This window comes from Lactuca serriola, chromosome 1 (assembly GCF_051521515.1).
Source record: "Lactuca serriola cultivar US96UC23 chromosome 1, Lser_US96UC23_V15, whole genome shotgun sequence".
Taxonomy (NCBI): domain Eukaryota; kingdom Viridiplantae; phylum Streptophyta; class Magnoliopsida; order Asterales; family Asteraceae; genus Lactuca; species Lactuca serriola.
The window spans coordinates 46,552,466-46,571,848 of NC_136408.1; the positions used below are offsets into that span (position 1 = coordinate 46,552,466).

At 30.9% G+C, this 19,383-nt stretch overlaps 1 protein-coding gene across 2 annotated transcripts; it reads right to left on the reverse strand.

The window, feature by feature from the left end:
• Positions 1-11,609: 11,609 nt before the first annotated feature.
• Positions 11,610-16,353, reverse strand: EER4 (Transcription initiation factor TFIID subunit A). 2 transcript variants are annotated; one of them, XM_079024693.1, is made up of 8 exons: positions 15,593-16,353; positions 15,197-15,418; positions 12,796-13,347; positions 12,647-12,721; positions 12,490-12,568; positions 12,192-12,256; positions 12,074-12,109; positions 11,610-11,976 (listed from the first exon to the last, which is right to left on the reverse strand). In XM_079024693.1, exons 1-8 carry the CDS (start codon positions 16,193-16,195, stop codon positions 11,785-11,787), a joined length of 1,824 nt encoding a protein of 607 aa, XP_078880819.1. In that variant the 5' UTR covers positions 16,196-16,353; the 3' UTR covers positions 11,610-11,784. The 2 variants fall into 2 exon arrangements, with proteins under 2 accessions (XP_078880819.1, XP_078880811.1); XM_079024685.1 differs by having other exon boundaries at positions 12,796-13,356.
• Between the last annotated feature and the right edge of the window lie 3,030 nt (positions 16,354-19,383).

Genomic DNA, 19,383 nt, shown 5'->3' on the forward strand with positions numbered 1-19,383 from the left:
TTTTTGTATGTTTTGTTTGATTATAAAAATTATTGCGTTTTTTATTATATTTTTTATATAAATGTTTTTGTTATTGTACGGTACATATATAAGGGCATAATTTTTTTATCTCGCTCCGGGTAGTAAAAAACATTGGACCGGCCCTGATTAGGGCCACCAGTATTACTTTCACTAGTTTTAAGAATCCACTCATCAAATGCTTTTGTCTCATCCAAATCATTAGTTAGACAACCAAACTAAAGCCTAATAATGTTTACGGTTAAACGTAAAACTGTATATTCACGCCAGAATTCAACAGGGGAAGCTAATTAAACAATTTACGATATACCTAAATAATCAAATGCATTCAACTTGATAACATTAATTGAAATTGTTCAAGGTTTAACGTTGGAAGTTTGATGTACAATTTAGGAATTGATTTTAGTTTTATTACAGTTCAAAGTTCATTGTCTGTTTTGGATGATTACTCAAATTACATTGCTAATCTCAGTGGGGGGTCACTAATATGGTTGATGGTCTGATCTTGGTTGATGTGATGTGTTCTTCTCAATCATGAAATCAATGTGGATAGTCCGCAGACCATGTGCTGAGTAACACCTAAGTGAAGCATTTTAACACATTTAGAACAACATAAATCCATTAACTTGCATGGGATAGTTGGGTAGGGCCAATCAACTATTACAGGAAGACCTTATTAGAGTAACTTAAGAACATTAGGTTATGAATATGCAACATTGTTTTGTATGTTGATCATATTCTTTTTGGTAAAAAAAATCCTTCAAATGTTTCCTGGTAATGATCACTAGAAAGTACAAAACATGTCAAATAACATTTTAGCTTTATTACATCTCGAAGTTATTTCATATGCTATTTTGAGAGCATCTAAATGGTGTGTAAGCTACTAAAATGAATAAAGATTTTGAATAAATTGGGTTAGTCAAAACTGGGTTTTTCTTTTTCGTGTTCGGGTTGTCATATCAGGATTTTATCCTTTTTCAAAAAGATTTCTCCATATATGTTCATCAAGATAGGCATTCAAGGAATCTACCTGCAGTTAAAGAATTCCAAAAAAAGTTATTTTTTAAAAGTACGATGCTATTAATGAATTTTTTTTGCAAAGTTCAACGTTATTAATGAAATTCGCTTCCAGAACATTGTCCTACAAATGAGCTTCAATGTTGGAAAACATGAAACGTTTCAATATCATCTAAAAATATTCTAAAATAATATTTTTTTAAATTACAATGCCATTAATAAACTTTTTTTTTTTTGCAAATTTCAATACTAAAAACAAAATTTCCCTAGAAAATTGTCATATTAATGACCTACTAATTAACATTTAAATTTATATATTACATAAATGGTTCACTTGTGAACATAAATACATAGATGGTCCATATTTAAAATGTTTTTTTTTAACATAAATGGTCTATATGCGAAAGAAAATGAAAATGTACTTTCCATTAACAAAATATTTTCAAAAAAATCCTATTAATGAGCTCCAATGTACATAAAAATAAAACTTTTCTAGATTAGCCAAAAAGAATACGAAAAAGTCCTTTTTTGAAACTACGATGCTATTAATACTGAACTTTTTTGCAAAGTTTAATGCTATTAATGAATATTTTGTTTTCCAGAAGACAATCCTCTAAATGATCTTCAGTATACAAAAAATGTAATTTTCCATATCAACTAAAAATAATTCAAAAAAAAAAGTCCTTTTTTAAGAGTACGATGCTATATATGAACTCTCTTTTTTCAAAGTTCAATACTAAAAGCAATTTTTTCCAGAAAAGGTCTTAATATAAGGTTAAAAGAGCATATTGTAAAATATTTATCGATCTATATGAGCAAGAATTAAACATTTCCATCAATACCCAAAAAGGCATATAAATCATGCCTCATTCTGTAATTAATTCCAACGCCCCACAATGTGGAATCCTCTCAGTGACAGCATTCTAGAACTCAAACCACAATGGATAATCAATATGAAGAGAAGTTGCAATAAAAAATAATAATTGTCACCATCTTATACAAATATTATAGATTATTGGGGTGTTAGATAGTGTAATAACTTGCCAACAAAAAAAAATACCAACACCTTGTAGACATCGCCTGTACAACATTTAATAAATATACCAAGAAACATTATATAAAATAAACTATGGTTATGATATCTCTTCTAAGGTACATATGAATATTCAAATTAATGCTACCAAAAATCTTCAATATTTAAGTGGCTCTAAATACAACTACCCTCCAGTTTTAGGGCCCTTGACTTCACCGCACTCCCAAGCAGAAACGGTCCCTGAAATACTTTAAAAAAAATCTAAAAGATTAATATATACACACAAAAAGATGAAAAATGGTAAAATGAGCTTTCCAATATAACAACAATATTTTATAGACAATACTACAAACAAGCTAGAAACATGCAAATAGAGACGAAAGAACATCATAATTAGATTGACACCATACACTAATTTAGTCTTATCTTTCTTCTTCCCTTATAGGAATTTATAAAACATTTTCTATTGTATGATAGATTTCTGAATTACTTTTTTGAGATATGTGAGGTTGCAAGAATGGAATAACAAATAAATTGAATGGATAGGTAATCGTAAAAGCAAGATAATGGAATAAGTAATTCCATTCCAGAAACATATTTGTGAGTCATGGAATGGAACAATGAAATTTTCATATGATTTTTATGTTATATATTGCAATTTAAATTATAAAGATAATCCTTCACATATCTTTGTTTAGTTATTATTATGTAATTAAAAATGGTTTATATTGCAATTTTTATATTAATATCTTCTCTTATTTTTTAGAAAACCTTGATACTCATAATGTTACCAACCCTATTTTCAAGAGTGTAAGGTGTACCCATTTATCATTGAGAAAGTAAACTCAATAAGAAGATTCAAACCAGTTAAACGAAAGAATAAGGTTGTGCAAGGTTCTTACTATGCTTCTCGGCATGCCCAAACAACACAAGTTAACCAAAAAACCCTGCTAATTAACCAAAATTAATCAATCCCAAACATTCTCCAAGAAGATTTATCGATGTAATATCTTTACATGGTATACTAAAAGTGTCTTTTCTTTGCTATTGAGTCTAAAAGATGTTTTTTTATAATATTAAAAAGGGATTAGTAATAACTTATTTCTGAGAGCCCACTTTGTATTTTTGAAGATGTTTTTTACAATAAATCAAAACACATATCACTACTGGGTTTTGCTAAGTTATAGAATATGTGGATCACTCAATGGTATAAGGGTTTAAATTCCATCTCCAAATCCAGGAAGGGATCGAATGGGTAAAGCATTATAAATATTGACTCAAGTATATCTTCCATTCACGACCTAGTAAGCCACAAAAAAATCATTGACTAAATGAATATACAAAAATGTAAAAATAAAAAAGAAAACCGGCATATACAAATTCACTACCTAGTGGACATATCTTCCAGATTGAAACAATGAATGAGAGTTAGCGGTGATGCTGTGTCCATCATTTTGCTCTCCAGTTATCTATAACTTAAAAAATCAAAATCAACAATACATATCATAAGAACAAATATTGAAGCAAATTCAGAAAATGTAACCATTATGGATTTAAACTTAAATCGAAAGGTTTTATAGATTGGAACTTCATAGTTGAAATAGAATAAAAGAAACATAATCTAAAACGTACCGAAAATCGATCTAAACTATGACCAAATAAAATTAGAATCCAAAGAAATTTATCTCTATATTATTCCTCCTTCTTTAATGATGATCGAACACAAGACTAGTCTACACAAATCGAAGCAGGCGACATATATTCTATTTTCTTCTTTCCCCATTTTCTTCATCTCTGCAAAACTTAGGTTAGATAAATTATGTAAAGAAAAAAGGAACAGAGAGTAGGGGTACTGGTAATGAGGAATGGGACGGGGCATTTTTTCATTTTAATTTTGGTAAGATTTAATTGTCATTAATAGAATTCTTAATTTAATTCATTTTGTTTTTGGTGAGATTTAACTGTTATTAATAGAATTCCTAATTTAATTCATTTTATTTTTGATGAGATTTAATTATGATTAATAGACTACCTAATTTAAAACGTAATATATGTTTTATAAAATTTGTGGACAAAAATAAAAGGGTTGACAAAGATGATGTCAACAAATAATCCAATGGTAGAAAATATAGGATTGAAATGCAATCAATGGCCCTGATTTCTTCAAATTAGAATTAAAGGTTCTCTTTTAATAATATTTAGAGACGTATAAAACACACATCATACTTCTATCAAAAGATGGGTAGGCGTCTACACAAATCATATGTCTGTCTCCCTAATTATATTCGATCATCATTGCATACATATCATTTGATGTTTAATACTTTCCCAAAGGGATTAAACCCTAAATTGAATAGATCCATTCTCTCGATTGGAATTTTTTCTTCATGTAACTCTTCTTTGATTCTTATCCATTTTTTAATCCATCTCCAAACCCTACACTTTCCTGTCACCACCACATAGATACTACCAGAGCAATTGGAAAACATGGCGACAACTTTTGATCAGTATGGCCCGTGAAGCATACATGATTGATGACAATTGGTTATTTTAATCAATATGATGTTTGTACTTCTCTTTGTCGCTTAGATAGGACTACTTGAGTTCTTATTTCTTCAATCACATATACTCATTCCACAAAGCAAAAGCTCATCGGAGGTAGCTTTGCAGAATTGTTCTTAAGATAATTTTTTTGCCACATCAATTCCTCGAGGCTTATACTCATTCTGCGAAGCCCTCAGAGCTCGCCTCTGTAGAATCCATGTCTATTCCCGGAAATTCGATTTTTTGTGTATATTTTTTGGAATTCAACCCAAAAAAATGTCTACATCGTACAAAATCCTAGTTTTATTTGCTTGTTTATCAATGTTGATCAAATTAATCTTACCACTATTACTTTTTATAAATATAAAATGAGATAAATAGCATCTACACATATTATTGACTTATTCATTAAATATGATAATTTATTTTCTATTATTTAGGATTACATTTTTAATAAAAGAAAAATATATTGTACCATTCAAAAAAATAGTTTTTAGACTTGAATGGTTTGTAGACATGTAGCAAGTTTTTATTTTAAATTACATTGTCTAATGACGAATATAAAGAATGGTATATATATATATATATATATATATATATATATATATATATATATATATATATATATATATATATATATATATATATATATATCTTTATCTTAATTACCTTATAAAACATTTTTGGTCAAATGCTGAATTTTAAGTCGTACAAACATACAATACTTTTGCACAATCAATTTATGCATTACAAAAAGAGTAGAGTACATATGGTCAACAATTGAAAATGTCAAATCTCTTATCCCCTATTCTTAGGCTATTTTGACCCGGTTCATTCCTTATCTCCGTATTTCCCCAAATCTCGCAATTTCTGTTCACAAATCTTGGATATATATCGCTGACGTTTCCATTTCTAGGGTTTAATTCATCTTTCAGCATTCAACCACTATTGTAACACCCGTCGCTTGGCGCGGGTAAACGGCTAGTACCTTAATATTCATTTAGCCACAAATGCTGAATTTTAAGAGGTACAATCCTTAATACATCATATACAACAACTTTATGCATTCCAGAAAAATAAGATCCATTGAAAAGGGATAAGATTTTGAATGAGTCAAAGTTTTGATCAAGTGATAAGATTTTGAATAATTCAAAGTGATAAAATTTTGAATGAGTCAAAGTTTATGCATTCTAGAAAAATAAGATCCATTGAAAAAGTGATAAGATTTTGAATGAGTCAAAGTGATAAGATTTTGAATGAGTCAAAGTTTTGATCAAGTGATAAGATTTTGAATGAGTCAAAGTTTTGACCAAGTATTTCTCATATCCAACTGAATAGGTCTAACAAACTCCCCATTATATCACCTTATTCGCAGTTAATTATAGCCACCCTGCCTTTCCCTTCATCTAATTTTCAATTTAAAATAGACATTGCTGCTTGAATTTTGAAAAACTAAAAATATTCTCTCTACAAACATTGTTATCAACAGTACTCTTGACATGGATTTCTTCGAAACTCTATCTCTTCCCTTTTAATCTTTTTTCCTAACTCAAGTTTTTTGTTTTTTTTGCTTAAAATCTCTATGGTTTTTTTAGTTGCAGGTTATGGAGGTGGTGCTTAGCACCATCGTCAAGCTCTACACACACATACGTATTTCTCTCATCTTTCTATCTCCAAACTCTAATCAAAGCCACTATCACCATCTTCATCGCTAACACAACCACTACCACCACTCTCCTCCTTCTATTCCGTAATCGACACCTTCAACACCAACACCACCATCCTTGATTTTATCGGTTACATATTTTTCTAATCTATGTTTAATTTGGATTTCCAGGTCTCCGATGAAGTCTGAACTACCATTACCGCCATCACCACCCTTAATTTGTTCCAGTCACAACCATCCAAAACCATCCATGTATGATTTCAGATAAGCTTTCAACGCCTTCTTTCCTTCTATTTTCTTCACCAGGAGTCCGGAAGCATCCGTGAATTGAGTAAATGATATGGGGTTGATTTTTCGCTACTTCTTCGAAGTTTAAGGTAAGTCTAGAAGAGATAAACCTCAAAGTCGTTCATCTTTATCCCGTCTCTCTTTGGATTGATCGACTCATGTTAGTGTTCTGTTTTTATTATTTCTTTTTTCATTTTTGGGTTATATCTAATTTGTTTTATAGATAGAGATAACGATGATCAAGCATAACTCAAGTTTATGATGTTTCCTAGAGAAAATATTAAAGCTTTCCGGAGATGTGTTGGTAACCCATAACTCAAACCTTGATCATTTCTTACCTTATTTCTATAATTTCTTTTAAATCATCATCTGTTTAGAAAATTTGGTTGGGATGAATGAACAATGATTTAAAGGATTTTGCAAGAGAACTATAACTTCCATATAAGTGTTTTTTCTTTTTTCTAAGGGTTTTTGTTTTTTAGTGAAATCTATGTTCCACTCTGGTACTTTGAGAAAAGATTTGAAGAATGTATGTTGCTAAGCATTTGGATTCGGATTGCCATCTAGGTAGGCATGAAAATATTTCTAAAACTCTCATTGAAGTAATTTCAAGAGTCAGATGATATTTTGATGACTGTCCAACCTTGATGTTGCGGTATACTTTGTAAAATTTTGTAAGTTATAGCATTTATTTTAAATTTTTATCTTACTTTAGCATTGTACTTTGAAAAATGTAACCAAAATTTGCATGATGTATGACAGAATGATAGATGTTGAGAGCATGTCTAAGGTTTCTTGCAAAACAATGCCAATTTCAACCCTATAACATAATATGCAAGGTGGCAATACAACAACTCCTAGAATGCCTAATCTCTCATTGACCTGAATTAATTTTTTTTTCTAATTTTTGCAGGTGTTTGACATCCAGATCTCTATTACCTTTTGACTAACTCAGGTGAATGTTTTTCGTTTCAATTTTTCTTCTTTGATTCTAAAACAAGTTTTTTCTTCCAGTATTGGATTCTTAATCACAACTGACCATGCATTATTCTTTCCTTTGTTATTGCTAAAATTAATCAACATACTTCCCAAATGTTCCATATGCGTGTTTAAAGCATCCATTATTGACATGTATTGCTAATGACAGGAAAAGACCTCGACGATAGACAATATAAGGGTATTTGATCCTTCCTGATCTAGCAACCTTGCTCTGTTCTTAGCCTATTGCTAAATTGACTCGACCCCACATCTCATTTACACTTTTTGGTCTGTAAAAGTTCCAGTTTGGAATACTGGTGGTGTGGTAATTTTGTTCTCTTTAAATATTCTATGTATAATCATTTATTTGCACATTTCCATGAGACATATCACTAAAAGTTTACTGAAAATGGTATTAATTTATGTTTTTGTATGCACGTATGAGTTTTGAGGAGTGTAGAATGAGTGGTGGCATGAACCGGTTTATAAGGAACAATTGAGTTGAAGGTAAAATTGTAAAACCATATAGGTAAAGGTGTGTTTTAAAATCACTTGATTTTTAGTTGGGGAAAAGTATGGTTTTCAAGCATTATATTGAAGATATGGTACATTTAGTTGAGGAAGTACCAATTGTAGCATTGTAATTTCGTTGGTTTGTATATTTTGACATTTTACTTTTTTTAAAAAAATAAAAAGGGTTAACTACAAGATATAGAAATGTACATTTGTTTGTTTATATATTTTGGCACCATGCTTTTTGTTTCTTCCTATTATAGCGTTGTACTTCAAAATCTCAACCAAATTATAGTAAATTGGCCCAAATCCAATATTGGAGTTTGTGTGTTATCTGGTCTCTCTATATAAGTGTGATCTAATATAAGTATGTATGATGAACAATTTTCAGATTGACCTATGTATAATTGACTGTAAATTGAAAAGTTTTACGAAAATCAACAACAAACTAATCGTTGGGTGTCATACCTATTAGTTGATAGAAGAAAAATTATAAATTTGTGAATACATTGTATATCTTTCTTTTAGCTATGTGTATTACAATTACAGGAGCAATTGAAAAGATACAAAAGCTTAGACTATGTGCATCATAATGTATTACTCGTTTATCTGGTTAATAATATTATACATAAAACTATCAAATATGATTTAATTACTTATATATCCTTTATGTGTTATTTTCTACCAAATACGAGCTGGAATGATACTTGATCATATAGAATAGTAATTCAACCCTTATTTACTGAAATGGTCCTTGCTGCAACTAGAGATGCACATTTATCGGTTTTGGTTTTTTTTAAAACCGATTCGATTTTCTAACATGTTTTTTCTAGATTGGTTTTGGTTTTTGGGTTTTTTTTGAAGTGAAACTGATTTAAAAACCGGTTTTTTTGATAAAAAAGTATAAAAACTGTTTATATATATATATATATATATATATATATATATATATATATATATATATATATATATATATATATATATATATATATATATATATATATATATAATATTCAAACCTATTACTAACCGGTGGTTTGGTTATAAACTAACATGTTCTAGAAAAACATGTTCTCAAAAACCACTTTGGATTTTTTTTGTCGATCAAAAAAATGGTTTGAATGTACACTTCCAGCTCAATAAGAGCACATTCTTGAAATAACCTTGGACACTCATATTATAACAAGGTTTGGACAGGTTGTGTTATATTTGCTAACATTTTATGGTATAAAGTTTCATTTGTTTATAATATCACTATAAAAAAACATTTAACTTTTTGACAACATAGAATAATTATTTTGACATAAAATTGAACATATAACTTGATCACTTTTTTACTAATTTGACGAAAAATAAATATTTAACTGGACCACTTTTAGACTAATTTGACAACAAAAAATTACTAGATGGACAACAAAAATTACCAGTTTGACAACAAAAGTTACCACTTTTCCAATTTAATACTAGGAAACACTTAAAATGATTTTTTGAAGGAAAAAAATAGCCGGTGTCTTCAACGAAGAGGCGTAGTGGTTTCAATAGTTAAACCAAGTCATAGTGGTTTTTATGGATTTGACCTTAGATTTTTTCGGAAAGTCACTTTAACAAAGTTTCCATTTTTCATTCCCACATGATAATGTCTTCATTCATTATTTTGTTGATTTCTTCTCCAAACATTTACAATTTTTATTTTTATCAAATTGATTAACAAAAAATCAATAATTAAAAATACATACATAAAAGATTGTCTCGGTTCGGTTCTGCAATCCTAAAGGAAACAAGAAAATGGCTTGGTAGCCAACACATGAGTACATTCATATGTTTTTCGGATTCGTACGTTTTAAGAACCTCCATTACGTATGTTTTAATTATGTTAATCATTTGTCTTGTCTCTGTATTGCATGGGTATCACAATATTGCATATAAATTGTTCACATAATCCCCCACACAAATTGTAATCACTGAAACAAAAATATTCGCCGAAATAAAACTAATAGTTTGGACAGATTAGACTGCATAGATTACATGTGTAAGGTAAACGGGTGTAGAAACTATTTTTTGAAAAACTATTTACACCCGTCGCTTGGCGCGGATAAACGGCTAGTAGTACAAAATGGTAGGAAATCAAATTTGAGAAATAAAACTTAAAGTAGGAGGCTATTAGTTATATTATACAACTTTAGGACTCATACAAAAAAAAACCAAATAAGTATAGACATTACATGATAAAACTTAATGAGACCAAAATTGCAAAAAACACATATACTCAGAAACCAAAGTAATACAAAAAAAAAAAACCAAATAAGTAAAATTGCAAAAAACGCATATACTCAGAAACCAAAGTAATACATAACATGTAGGCTTACACAAAAAAAAACTCATTCGGGATCCGAACCAGTAAACCGGTTCACTACGAACTGGTCCACTATGAATCGAACCGATTCAAGAACCGAACCGCCGGTTTGCACCCTTTCGAGATTTTAGATATTGAAACCAGTTTAATAACCGTGAACCGGTAGTCAAACTGATCGAACTGGTTTAAAACCGATTGAACCGGTTTAGAACCGGTGTGACCGATTTAGATAGGTTCGAGTTTTCTGTGACGGAACCGGTTTGAACCGAACTGGTTTATGGCTGAACCTGTTTGGTTTTAAAAAAAAACGGTGTGCTCACCACTAATAACATGCATAGACACAAAAACACAAAGAAAAACAAACATATTCAAACAAAGAAACATAAATAATATTAATAATAATAATAATAATAATAAAATAATAACATATATTATGCAGAAGATGAGCAGATTGCATATATAAAGAAAAAACGAAAAGAATAAATAATAAAAGAAAAAAGTAACCCGATGTTTTTATAAATAGGATCATTAACACAAACAAAAAAAACACATTAACAAACACAACCATCCTCATATGATGAACTAACTTGATTTTGGTATTAAGTCTCTCTTGCAGAAGACGTACAAATTGAAGACGTGATAGCAAATTATTGTTTATGAATTGGAATGAAACAAAAAACCGTGTGACAAATAACTTTAAATGGAGATTGAAGTGTATAATTGGTATGGAATCCTGATTTTATGGGATTCGTTAAAATCATTAATGATTTAAATGGATCTTGATATTGTTACCAAAAAAGTGGATTTTGAAATTTTAGAATGAATATTTCGGGATTTTGTAATTAATTTGTTGTAAATAAATATTTTATTTTATAATGGGAGCTACAAAAAATTGACACATGACACATACTAAATACAGATCCATATTAGGCTGACTCGTGGCATCCTAAAACTATTATTTTACTATGTAGGGTAGAGATAGATATGTGAATTTGTACATAAAACTAAAACTGTCTTGAGGTACATTTTTATTTTTTACAAGCAAATTGTTATGAGTTTTATTTGTAGACTTTAGAATATCTTGTTTTTATGTATACTTTAAGAATACATAGTTAAAATTAAAAGATAGAAGCTAGGTAGAACTCCCAAGTATAGCCACTAACATATAAGTGCACATATCATGTAACACTAAAAAAACAGGAAACAGAAATAGATTTACCATATCATATCATGCTAAAAAAACCAAAACCAAAACCAGTTCCAAATAAAAACATCAGCATCACCACGTTTCTTTTGGTTTGGGTCTCTATCTATAACCACAATTTATAAAAAAACGAAAGAAAAAACAGTTTTACCATTAACTATGTAAACGATCTAATATCCATCAAAGCCTTGTTTATTAAGATGCTTATTTTGAGATTGAATCATCAACTGCTCAGAACTTGCAGAAGCCCTCATCTGCTGCATATTTCCACCAAATTGGTTTCTTGGAATCGTTGATTCTTTAGAATTATTATTATTATTCATATTTGCTTCAGAACATGTGTTCTCCATCAGCCCTTGTATCTGGAGTCAAATAGTCAACAATAATCGCTTTATTATAATAATAATAAATCAATTAATCAATCACAAACAGATAATATATAATAGATACTGCTCTCACCATATCCAGACGCTTCTTGTGTAAATCACTTGGTGGCTGCATTTTAGTTTCAAACAATCAAATTACATTTTAATTTTAATTTTAATTTTCTACACAAAAAAAAAAAAAGTCAACTTACATTGTCTTTTTTTTGTTTCTTCTCTTCACTTGAGAACCCAGGAATTGTCAACTTGTAGTTCTTTTCTGTACACAATACAAAAATGTTCAATCCTAGGTTATTCTCAGAAAAGTCGTGTGTATTTTGACCCTTTTTAAACCAAAAAAGACACAGGACTTCTTTGTTAAAAAGAAAGGATGGCCTTTTCAGAAAAAAAAAAAAAAAAAAAAAAAAAAAAAAAAAAAAAAGTCAAAATACACAGGACCTTTTTTGACAATAACTGATATTTCATAATTTTGTAAATGAAAAAAATTAGCACCTAGGTGTAGCAACACATCTTTTGATTCTACAATTGAAGAGTTGCGGTGCTTGGCCAAGATGGCTCCAAATGAAGTAACCTAAAAAAAATCAGGAAAATTAAATATCTTATCTACACATTTAAATTTAAATTTTAAAATTTAACAAGTCTCACTCACGGAATCAATAAAATCATCAGCAAGCATCAAAAGCATTTCTTCAAGTTCGGGGTCCAAAACTATATTTGGATCAATCTGAACACCAAAACACACAACCATTATTAAATATAAACAATAAATTGCAATCACACACACTACTTAGTACTTACTTGTGCAACCAAATCTCGAATTTTCCTTTTACCAAGAAGATGGTTGCTAGCTTCTGTCCCCTGGCTTGAACTTCCGCCAGGTGTCGTCGTCCCAGAAGCTGTTGCATCGGGTTGCGACCCGGTCAAACTTAAAGACTTTTGACCCGCGGATCCTCCGATTCTCGGTGACTGTTGCTGCAAAAGCTGTTGCTGATTCTGTTGGTGTCCAATTGGTTGCTGTTGTTGATTCTGATTTTGTTGCTGATGTTGTTGTTGTTGAACCATTTGTGAGATTTGTTGCTGATTTAAGGACATGGAATTGTGCATTTGAGAAGAAGGAAGCTGTTGTTGTTGCTGCTGCTGTTGTTGCTGTTGTCCCAAAAGTGCTTGTTGTTGTTGTTGTTGTCTTTGTTGTTGAAGGCGATATGAAGGAGAATTAGGTGCTGACATGGCAGGCATTTGTTTTGACCATTGTTGTTGTGTGAGGTTGTTCTGCATCATGGCTAATTGACCATTTTGACTTAATGCTGATAGCTGTGAGTTCATAAATGGGGTCCGTGATAGCCCCTGTGCCTGCAATTTCTAGAAATAAATCAATGAAATTAGCAAACAAGATGAAAGGAAAAAGATTGTGCTTAAAATATATATATATATATATATATATATATATATATATATATATATATTTCCGTGTTCAAATTGTAGAAATTCAGTGAAATAAATTCAATTTTCAACGAAAGTTTCTTCTTTTGACGTCATGAGGTGGGTTCACCACCTAGTGTATAATTAGAATAAAAAATCGGTAGTGTGTAGCAAACAACTTTTTTTTTCAAACTGTGTCATACAAATAGAAAATCTAAAAATAGAATAAAAAAAAAAAGAAAAAGGACTTTTCCGAGTGTGTGATATATGAACACAAGGATTTGCAATTTTTTATTAAAAAAAAAAAAGATATGGTGAGGTTAAGAGATACGGGTGCATTAAGTCTAGAAAACCAATAAGAGAAACAAATTGAATTTCATATTTTGTAGTTTATATCCTAAAAGGAATCGGTGTAAAGATCAAAATTAACAAATTGGAAAATATATTGACAAAATCAACTAATAACATCAACAACCTTAAAACACTAGAAAGTCAAAATGTATTCATTTGGTGATAAACTCATTTTTCCTGTTTAAAATGATGATGAATCCAAGACGAAGCAAATTACTTTATCTCCTTCAACTCCATTCTATCTTTTTCGACGATTGCTCTTAAATATAAGTACATAAAATTTTCACTTTTTAAATGGTTCTTCCCATATTTGAGTTGGAGATAAGAAGACCCTTCTATGCTAAAGCCTAACAATGCCAAGTAGCCACTTATAACAAGTCACAAATTTGTTTTCTTGTCTAACAAAGAACAAACAAGCTTGATGTTGGTTTTTTAACTAATTTGAAGAAGATGATGATGGAGTTCAAAAAGAAATTATGAAAGATATGGGGGAAAAGCGTAGGTGAAGAATAAATGCAGAAGATGAAGATGGTAAAATGACTAAAATATCCCTAAAAAGACAAGCATGAGATGCAACTAGCTATTTTATTTAACAGTCTATATATCTAATGGACACAACCATTACCACTATCATGTGATGCCATAGCATAGTTTCTAATTCTTGATTGTTAGTTAGTGGTGTATAATTATCTTTTCAACCGTTAGTTACAATTAGTCCATGTACACATTGATTCTATAAAAGGCTTCTATGCCAAAAATGTACTCTAACATATATATATATATATATATATATATATATATATATATATATATATCTTGTTAAAAAGGAAAAGAAAAGTGAAGTTGTAAGCCCAAATACAAACAATCAATCTGATGACAGCAACTATAAATGATCCACAACTTATCTTTTTCTTGACATGTGGTATATCAAAACTGTAGATATGTCTAACGGCTGTAGACATGTGTTTAATTCTTGTATAAAGGAAGTTGTTATCATACTAAATCTTACAGAAAGAAATAGTAGGCACTAATGTATAATATCTTTGTTTATGGAAACATCACTTGACATCCAGATATACTTTAGAAACCATCGAAAAAATTGATAATATAGCGTGCATATTACAACACCTAATATGTCAAAAACTGTTAGGGTTCTATTGGACATAAAAGTAAGAAGCATGAAAACATCTGTCATATTCTGTGAATACAACTATTAGCAAGCATGGCCTTCACTTGTTAGAAAGCCATATAGAACAAAAGATTGGTAGCTTATGTGAAGCCAGGAGAATTATCACAAGTACCCATTTGCACAGTGTTCACAAAGGCCTGACAGTTACATGTGTGACTTTAAAAATATAAATATAATAGTCTCTCATGCAGCTTAAGTTAACATTGACAGAGAATCAAGTTATTGAGATAATATGTTTACCTGACTAGATGCCAGTGCATTTTGTTGGGCCAATTGTGGTCTCATCTGGCCCTGGTTTATCCTTTGTTGAGAGAAAGCAAGAGAACCATTTGCCCTAATTTGAGAATTCAAATTGTAGGGGCTGATCATGTTCATCCCCATTTGCATTCCTTGCAGTGATTGCCCTGGTGTATTTCCTGGATGAAACTGAGACCCTTGAACTAACCCGGTTTTCTGCCTAGGCTGCAAACACAATGACACAACAGATCAGACATAACATTGATCAAAGAAAGTAACCCTTTATTTTCTATTGAATCAGACCTACTAACACTGATGGAAAGTAGCCTTTATTACTTTTGCTCAACAGGGCCTCAAATCGTACAATTACGCTACAAATTGAGAAGTAAGAACGATTACCGATGCTGATAATTGGGATTGTAGATTAAGCTGCGCAGCAGCGGCAGCTTGACCGGGTAACATTGTCATGTGGCCGGTTTGACCCATCAAGCCTGAGCGGGTTAGGGTGGCGTTTCCTATCTGACCAATTTGTTGATTTTGTTGCTGTTGCGGCATCTGCTGCTGCCCACTAGCAAAATTCATCTGTCCATAGATTCTGGCAGCATTATTCGCACTCATATTGTACTGTTGTTGTTGTTGCTGCTGCTGTTGCATGTGATTCAAACGCGATATAGATGGAGACCTCTGTAAACCTTGTTGATGAATTTGGAAATTGGCTGTCCCCATCAAATTACTTTGCTGTTGCTGTTGTTGAAGCAATTGTTGTTGCTGCTGCTGTTGCGATAGAACGTTGGATGAATTAACTTGTGGTGCTTGTTGTTGTTGTTGCTGGGATGGCAATGATGGGGTTGACATGATTTGACCAATGGTGTTGTCGATTGAAGAAGGGAGGTTTTGAGAAATCGATTGTTGCTGCTGTTGCTGTTGTTGTTGATCCATGGATGTGGTGGCGTTGGTGATGGTCGATTGAATTGGGGACGACGATGACCCATCCGCCATCATCAAATTTGAGAAAAATAGAATGAGATTGAATGATTAAATCATATGGGAAGGGAGATAATTGGTGTATCAGAAAGTATGAACAAAGTGTCAGTAACAAGAAGACTCGATCGAGAGGGAATTTGGAATGAAGGTTACTCGGTAAGAGACGAGAATGGGTCCGCTCAATTTATATAAAACTACTAGCCGATAAATCACTACAGTATTTCTTCCAAAAATCAGAAATAAACCCTAATTTGAGGATATTAGGAATCGGCAAATTGTATTACGTTTTAATGTTTTATGATGACTTTTGAGATTGCAACTATATTATTTTGACATTAACATAAAGTCTTTTTTGATGAAAATTAACTAACACTTGTTTAAAAATAACCGGTTTTTACATGTTATTATCTATTTTCCGGTCAAACTGCTAATATAAAATTTTCAAAAAACAATGATTAAATGGTTTGATCATCATTTACATTCAAAATCAATATGTTTAAAGTTAGACAATTACAAGGATTTCTCAAAAAAGAGTTCATATAATATCTTTTTTCAGTTAAATGATAAAGTTCAAGTTTGATTTTGTAACCTTCTTCATGATCTTAACCATAATGTTTGCATTGTAGTTTTTTGTGTTTTTGAGTTTGTTACGAATGTTATGGCTTTTGTATGTTTACATACTTACCTGTTTTAAAAACATGATAAATAATGACTTCTTAATAAATAAAATGACCTTCGACAAAAGGGAACCAGAATCTTGTAAATAATTTAGATATTAAGGTTGAGTTAACAATATTATTGAAAAGTGGAAAATAATAATTTATTGAACCTTTTATGTGAACCAGATAAGTTATGTCGTTACACACACACACACACACACACACACACATATATATATATATATATATATATATATATATATATATATATATATATATATATATAACGACATTTTTTTGTGTAACGACAACATTAAATTAAACACCAGTAAGAAGCTAACAAAAAATAGATTACAAAGTAGCGAAAAGTAAAGAAAAGTTATACCAACTAACACAGATCATTTTATGTTTTACGTCTATTGCAAATTCAAAAATAGGAATGAATTTGAGAGAATATGAGGTTGATGATAAGACAATACAAAATATACGATGATAACTTTAAACCTAATGACAAACAACATAACGATTAAAACATCTTTTTATATGTAGAACACGTAGTACACAAGCCTTAAACATAGTATCATTTAATGATGTCAATCAAATGGAAGAAATATGAAATATACGTTCAATATTAATTTGTTTTGTCACATATACAGAAATTATTATTTTATTAACCATTCTACTTATGTGGAAGTTTTAGTCAAAACACTAAAATGATGAGGAACAAAATAAACTAGCATGTCAATTGCACATCAAAAGATTGCATTGTTCTTTGCACTTTTCAAGATCAAACACTCACCTCACTTTCATTTATAAAAATACAATTACATATCTCATATTATATCTTGGTTTGGGCTTAGACCATTCAAGATCATCTTATTGTAAGTGTTTGAGCTTAGTGTGAGCAATTCTTCGGTATCCATTATGTTTAGAAGTCAAGTTAGCAAGACGTGTACATATGGTTTTCGTATCTATATTTAAAATCCCATTTACTAATTGCTTATCTCAAGCAATTTAGTTTTTTAACACCGTTTACTATCTAACAATTGTTGGTGATTTTAGTGTTATCAACATATTTTGGTATAATTATTATTAATAATGAAATAGGTTGAGCTCACTTTACTAACCGAGATAGGAGATGCGGGGTGCACACTCGGTGTGTTGAATGTAAACTCGGGAATATGGGGGTCCGGGTGCAGCACCCCTTGTGGGGTCCAAGTCCCTAAAACCTAAATGGATTTTGCTTCGGGTGTGACTCCAATCATGCAATTTCCCACCAAAAACCCATTGATGACATCATAATGATGTCGGCATCGGTTGTATCCAATAACTATCAAGTTTTGGCGCCGTTTTTGGTTTAACCGATTTTAACCGCTTTCCCCTCAAGTATAAGAACTCTTATATGGTTTCAGAAAAAGGGTTGGAACATTCATACACTCGAAATTAAATTATAATTTCTATCTCTAAAAAACAAAAAACATCAAGGTATATTTTTCTGTGTTTCGAATTTGAAAGTAACTTGATTTCCAAATTGCATCTTTTGGATTATCCCAAATCAGATTTCGTGATACCCTAGGCATAAGGGTCGAAATCACAGATTTTGAAAAGTGATTGCAATCACGATCCCATAAATTATCCAAGTTAATTGATATTCTCCAGACCCAAAATCTTACAACAACGGATTTTGACATTGTTTATGATAATTCATAATTCTAACTATTCAATGTCACTCTTGTATAATATTTCACAATGGGTTTGGTGTTTTGACAACCAAAAACCCAACAAATCATTCCAACTCCCAAACTTGGAGTTACAATTCTTATATACGCTTAATATAAATTTAGGAATTCTATATTTATATTATCCTCATCGTTGTAAGATAGCATGTCATCAATTTCCTTTATATTCAGGGTTTTATACTTAATTAACCGTTACCCACAAAGATCCCTAATTTAACAAACTTTAAGTTCAAATGCCACAAAGAAGATGAATTGTGGATCATCTCTTGGCTTGGGGATGTAAATCCAACCAAAATGAGTTAGATCTCCTATCCAAATGGTTTTGAGACATGCCCAACTCCAAAACCATACCCTAAAACACACACACACAATTCAGGAAGTGGAAATGAGGTCAATTGCTAAAAACCTCATCCTTTTTACACTAAATTATCCAATTCAATTGTTAGGTCCATATGTATAACTTATATGAAACCTTTGTCAAGTCATACGAACTCTCTTCTGGACTTCCCCTCAATCCCCTAAGGCCCTACAAATATTGGAGTAAAACATGCACATGATACCCTTGGTGCAGCTTGTATGGCATCCCCTATTACAACATGTTTGCACTCGAGGTATTTTCCTCATTTTAGGCATGTTTGATGGTGGTGCAACATGCATGGTACCTTATTAAATTGTATAAACCCTCTTGGAGTTAGAAAACTTACTCATAACATTGAAATGAACAAGACATGTATTGGGTTTATTAGTTTACTTTGTAATCTACAAATTATACAATTTTATATTGGTCAAGTCTAACATAAATCTTTCA

What these genes read in the sequence shown, in the direction of transcription:
- EER4 (XM_079024685.1), bottom strand. Translation starts at nt 16,195, where the DNA reads ATGATGGCGGATGGGTCATCGTCGTCCCCAATTCAATCGACCATCACC. An exon ending in ATGCACTGGCATCTAGTCAG is followed by an intron (nt 13,357 to 15,196) that starts GTAAACATATTA and finishes ATTTATTTCTAG; the next exon opens with AAATTGCAGGCACAGGGGCT. An exon ending in TTCGAGATTTGGTTGCACAA is followed by an intron (nt 12,722 to 12,795) that starts GTAAGTACTAAG and finishes TTTGGTGTTCAG; the next exon opens with ATTGATCCAAATATAGTTTT.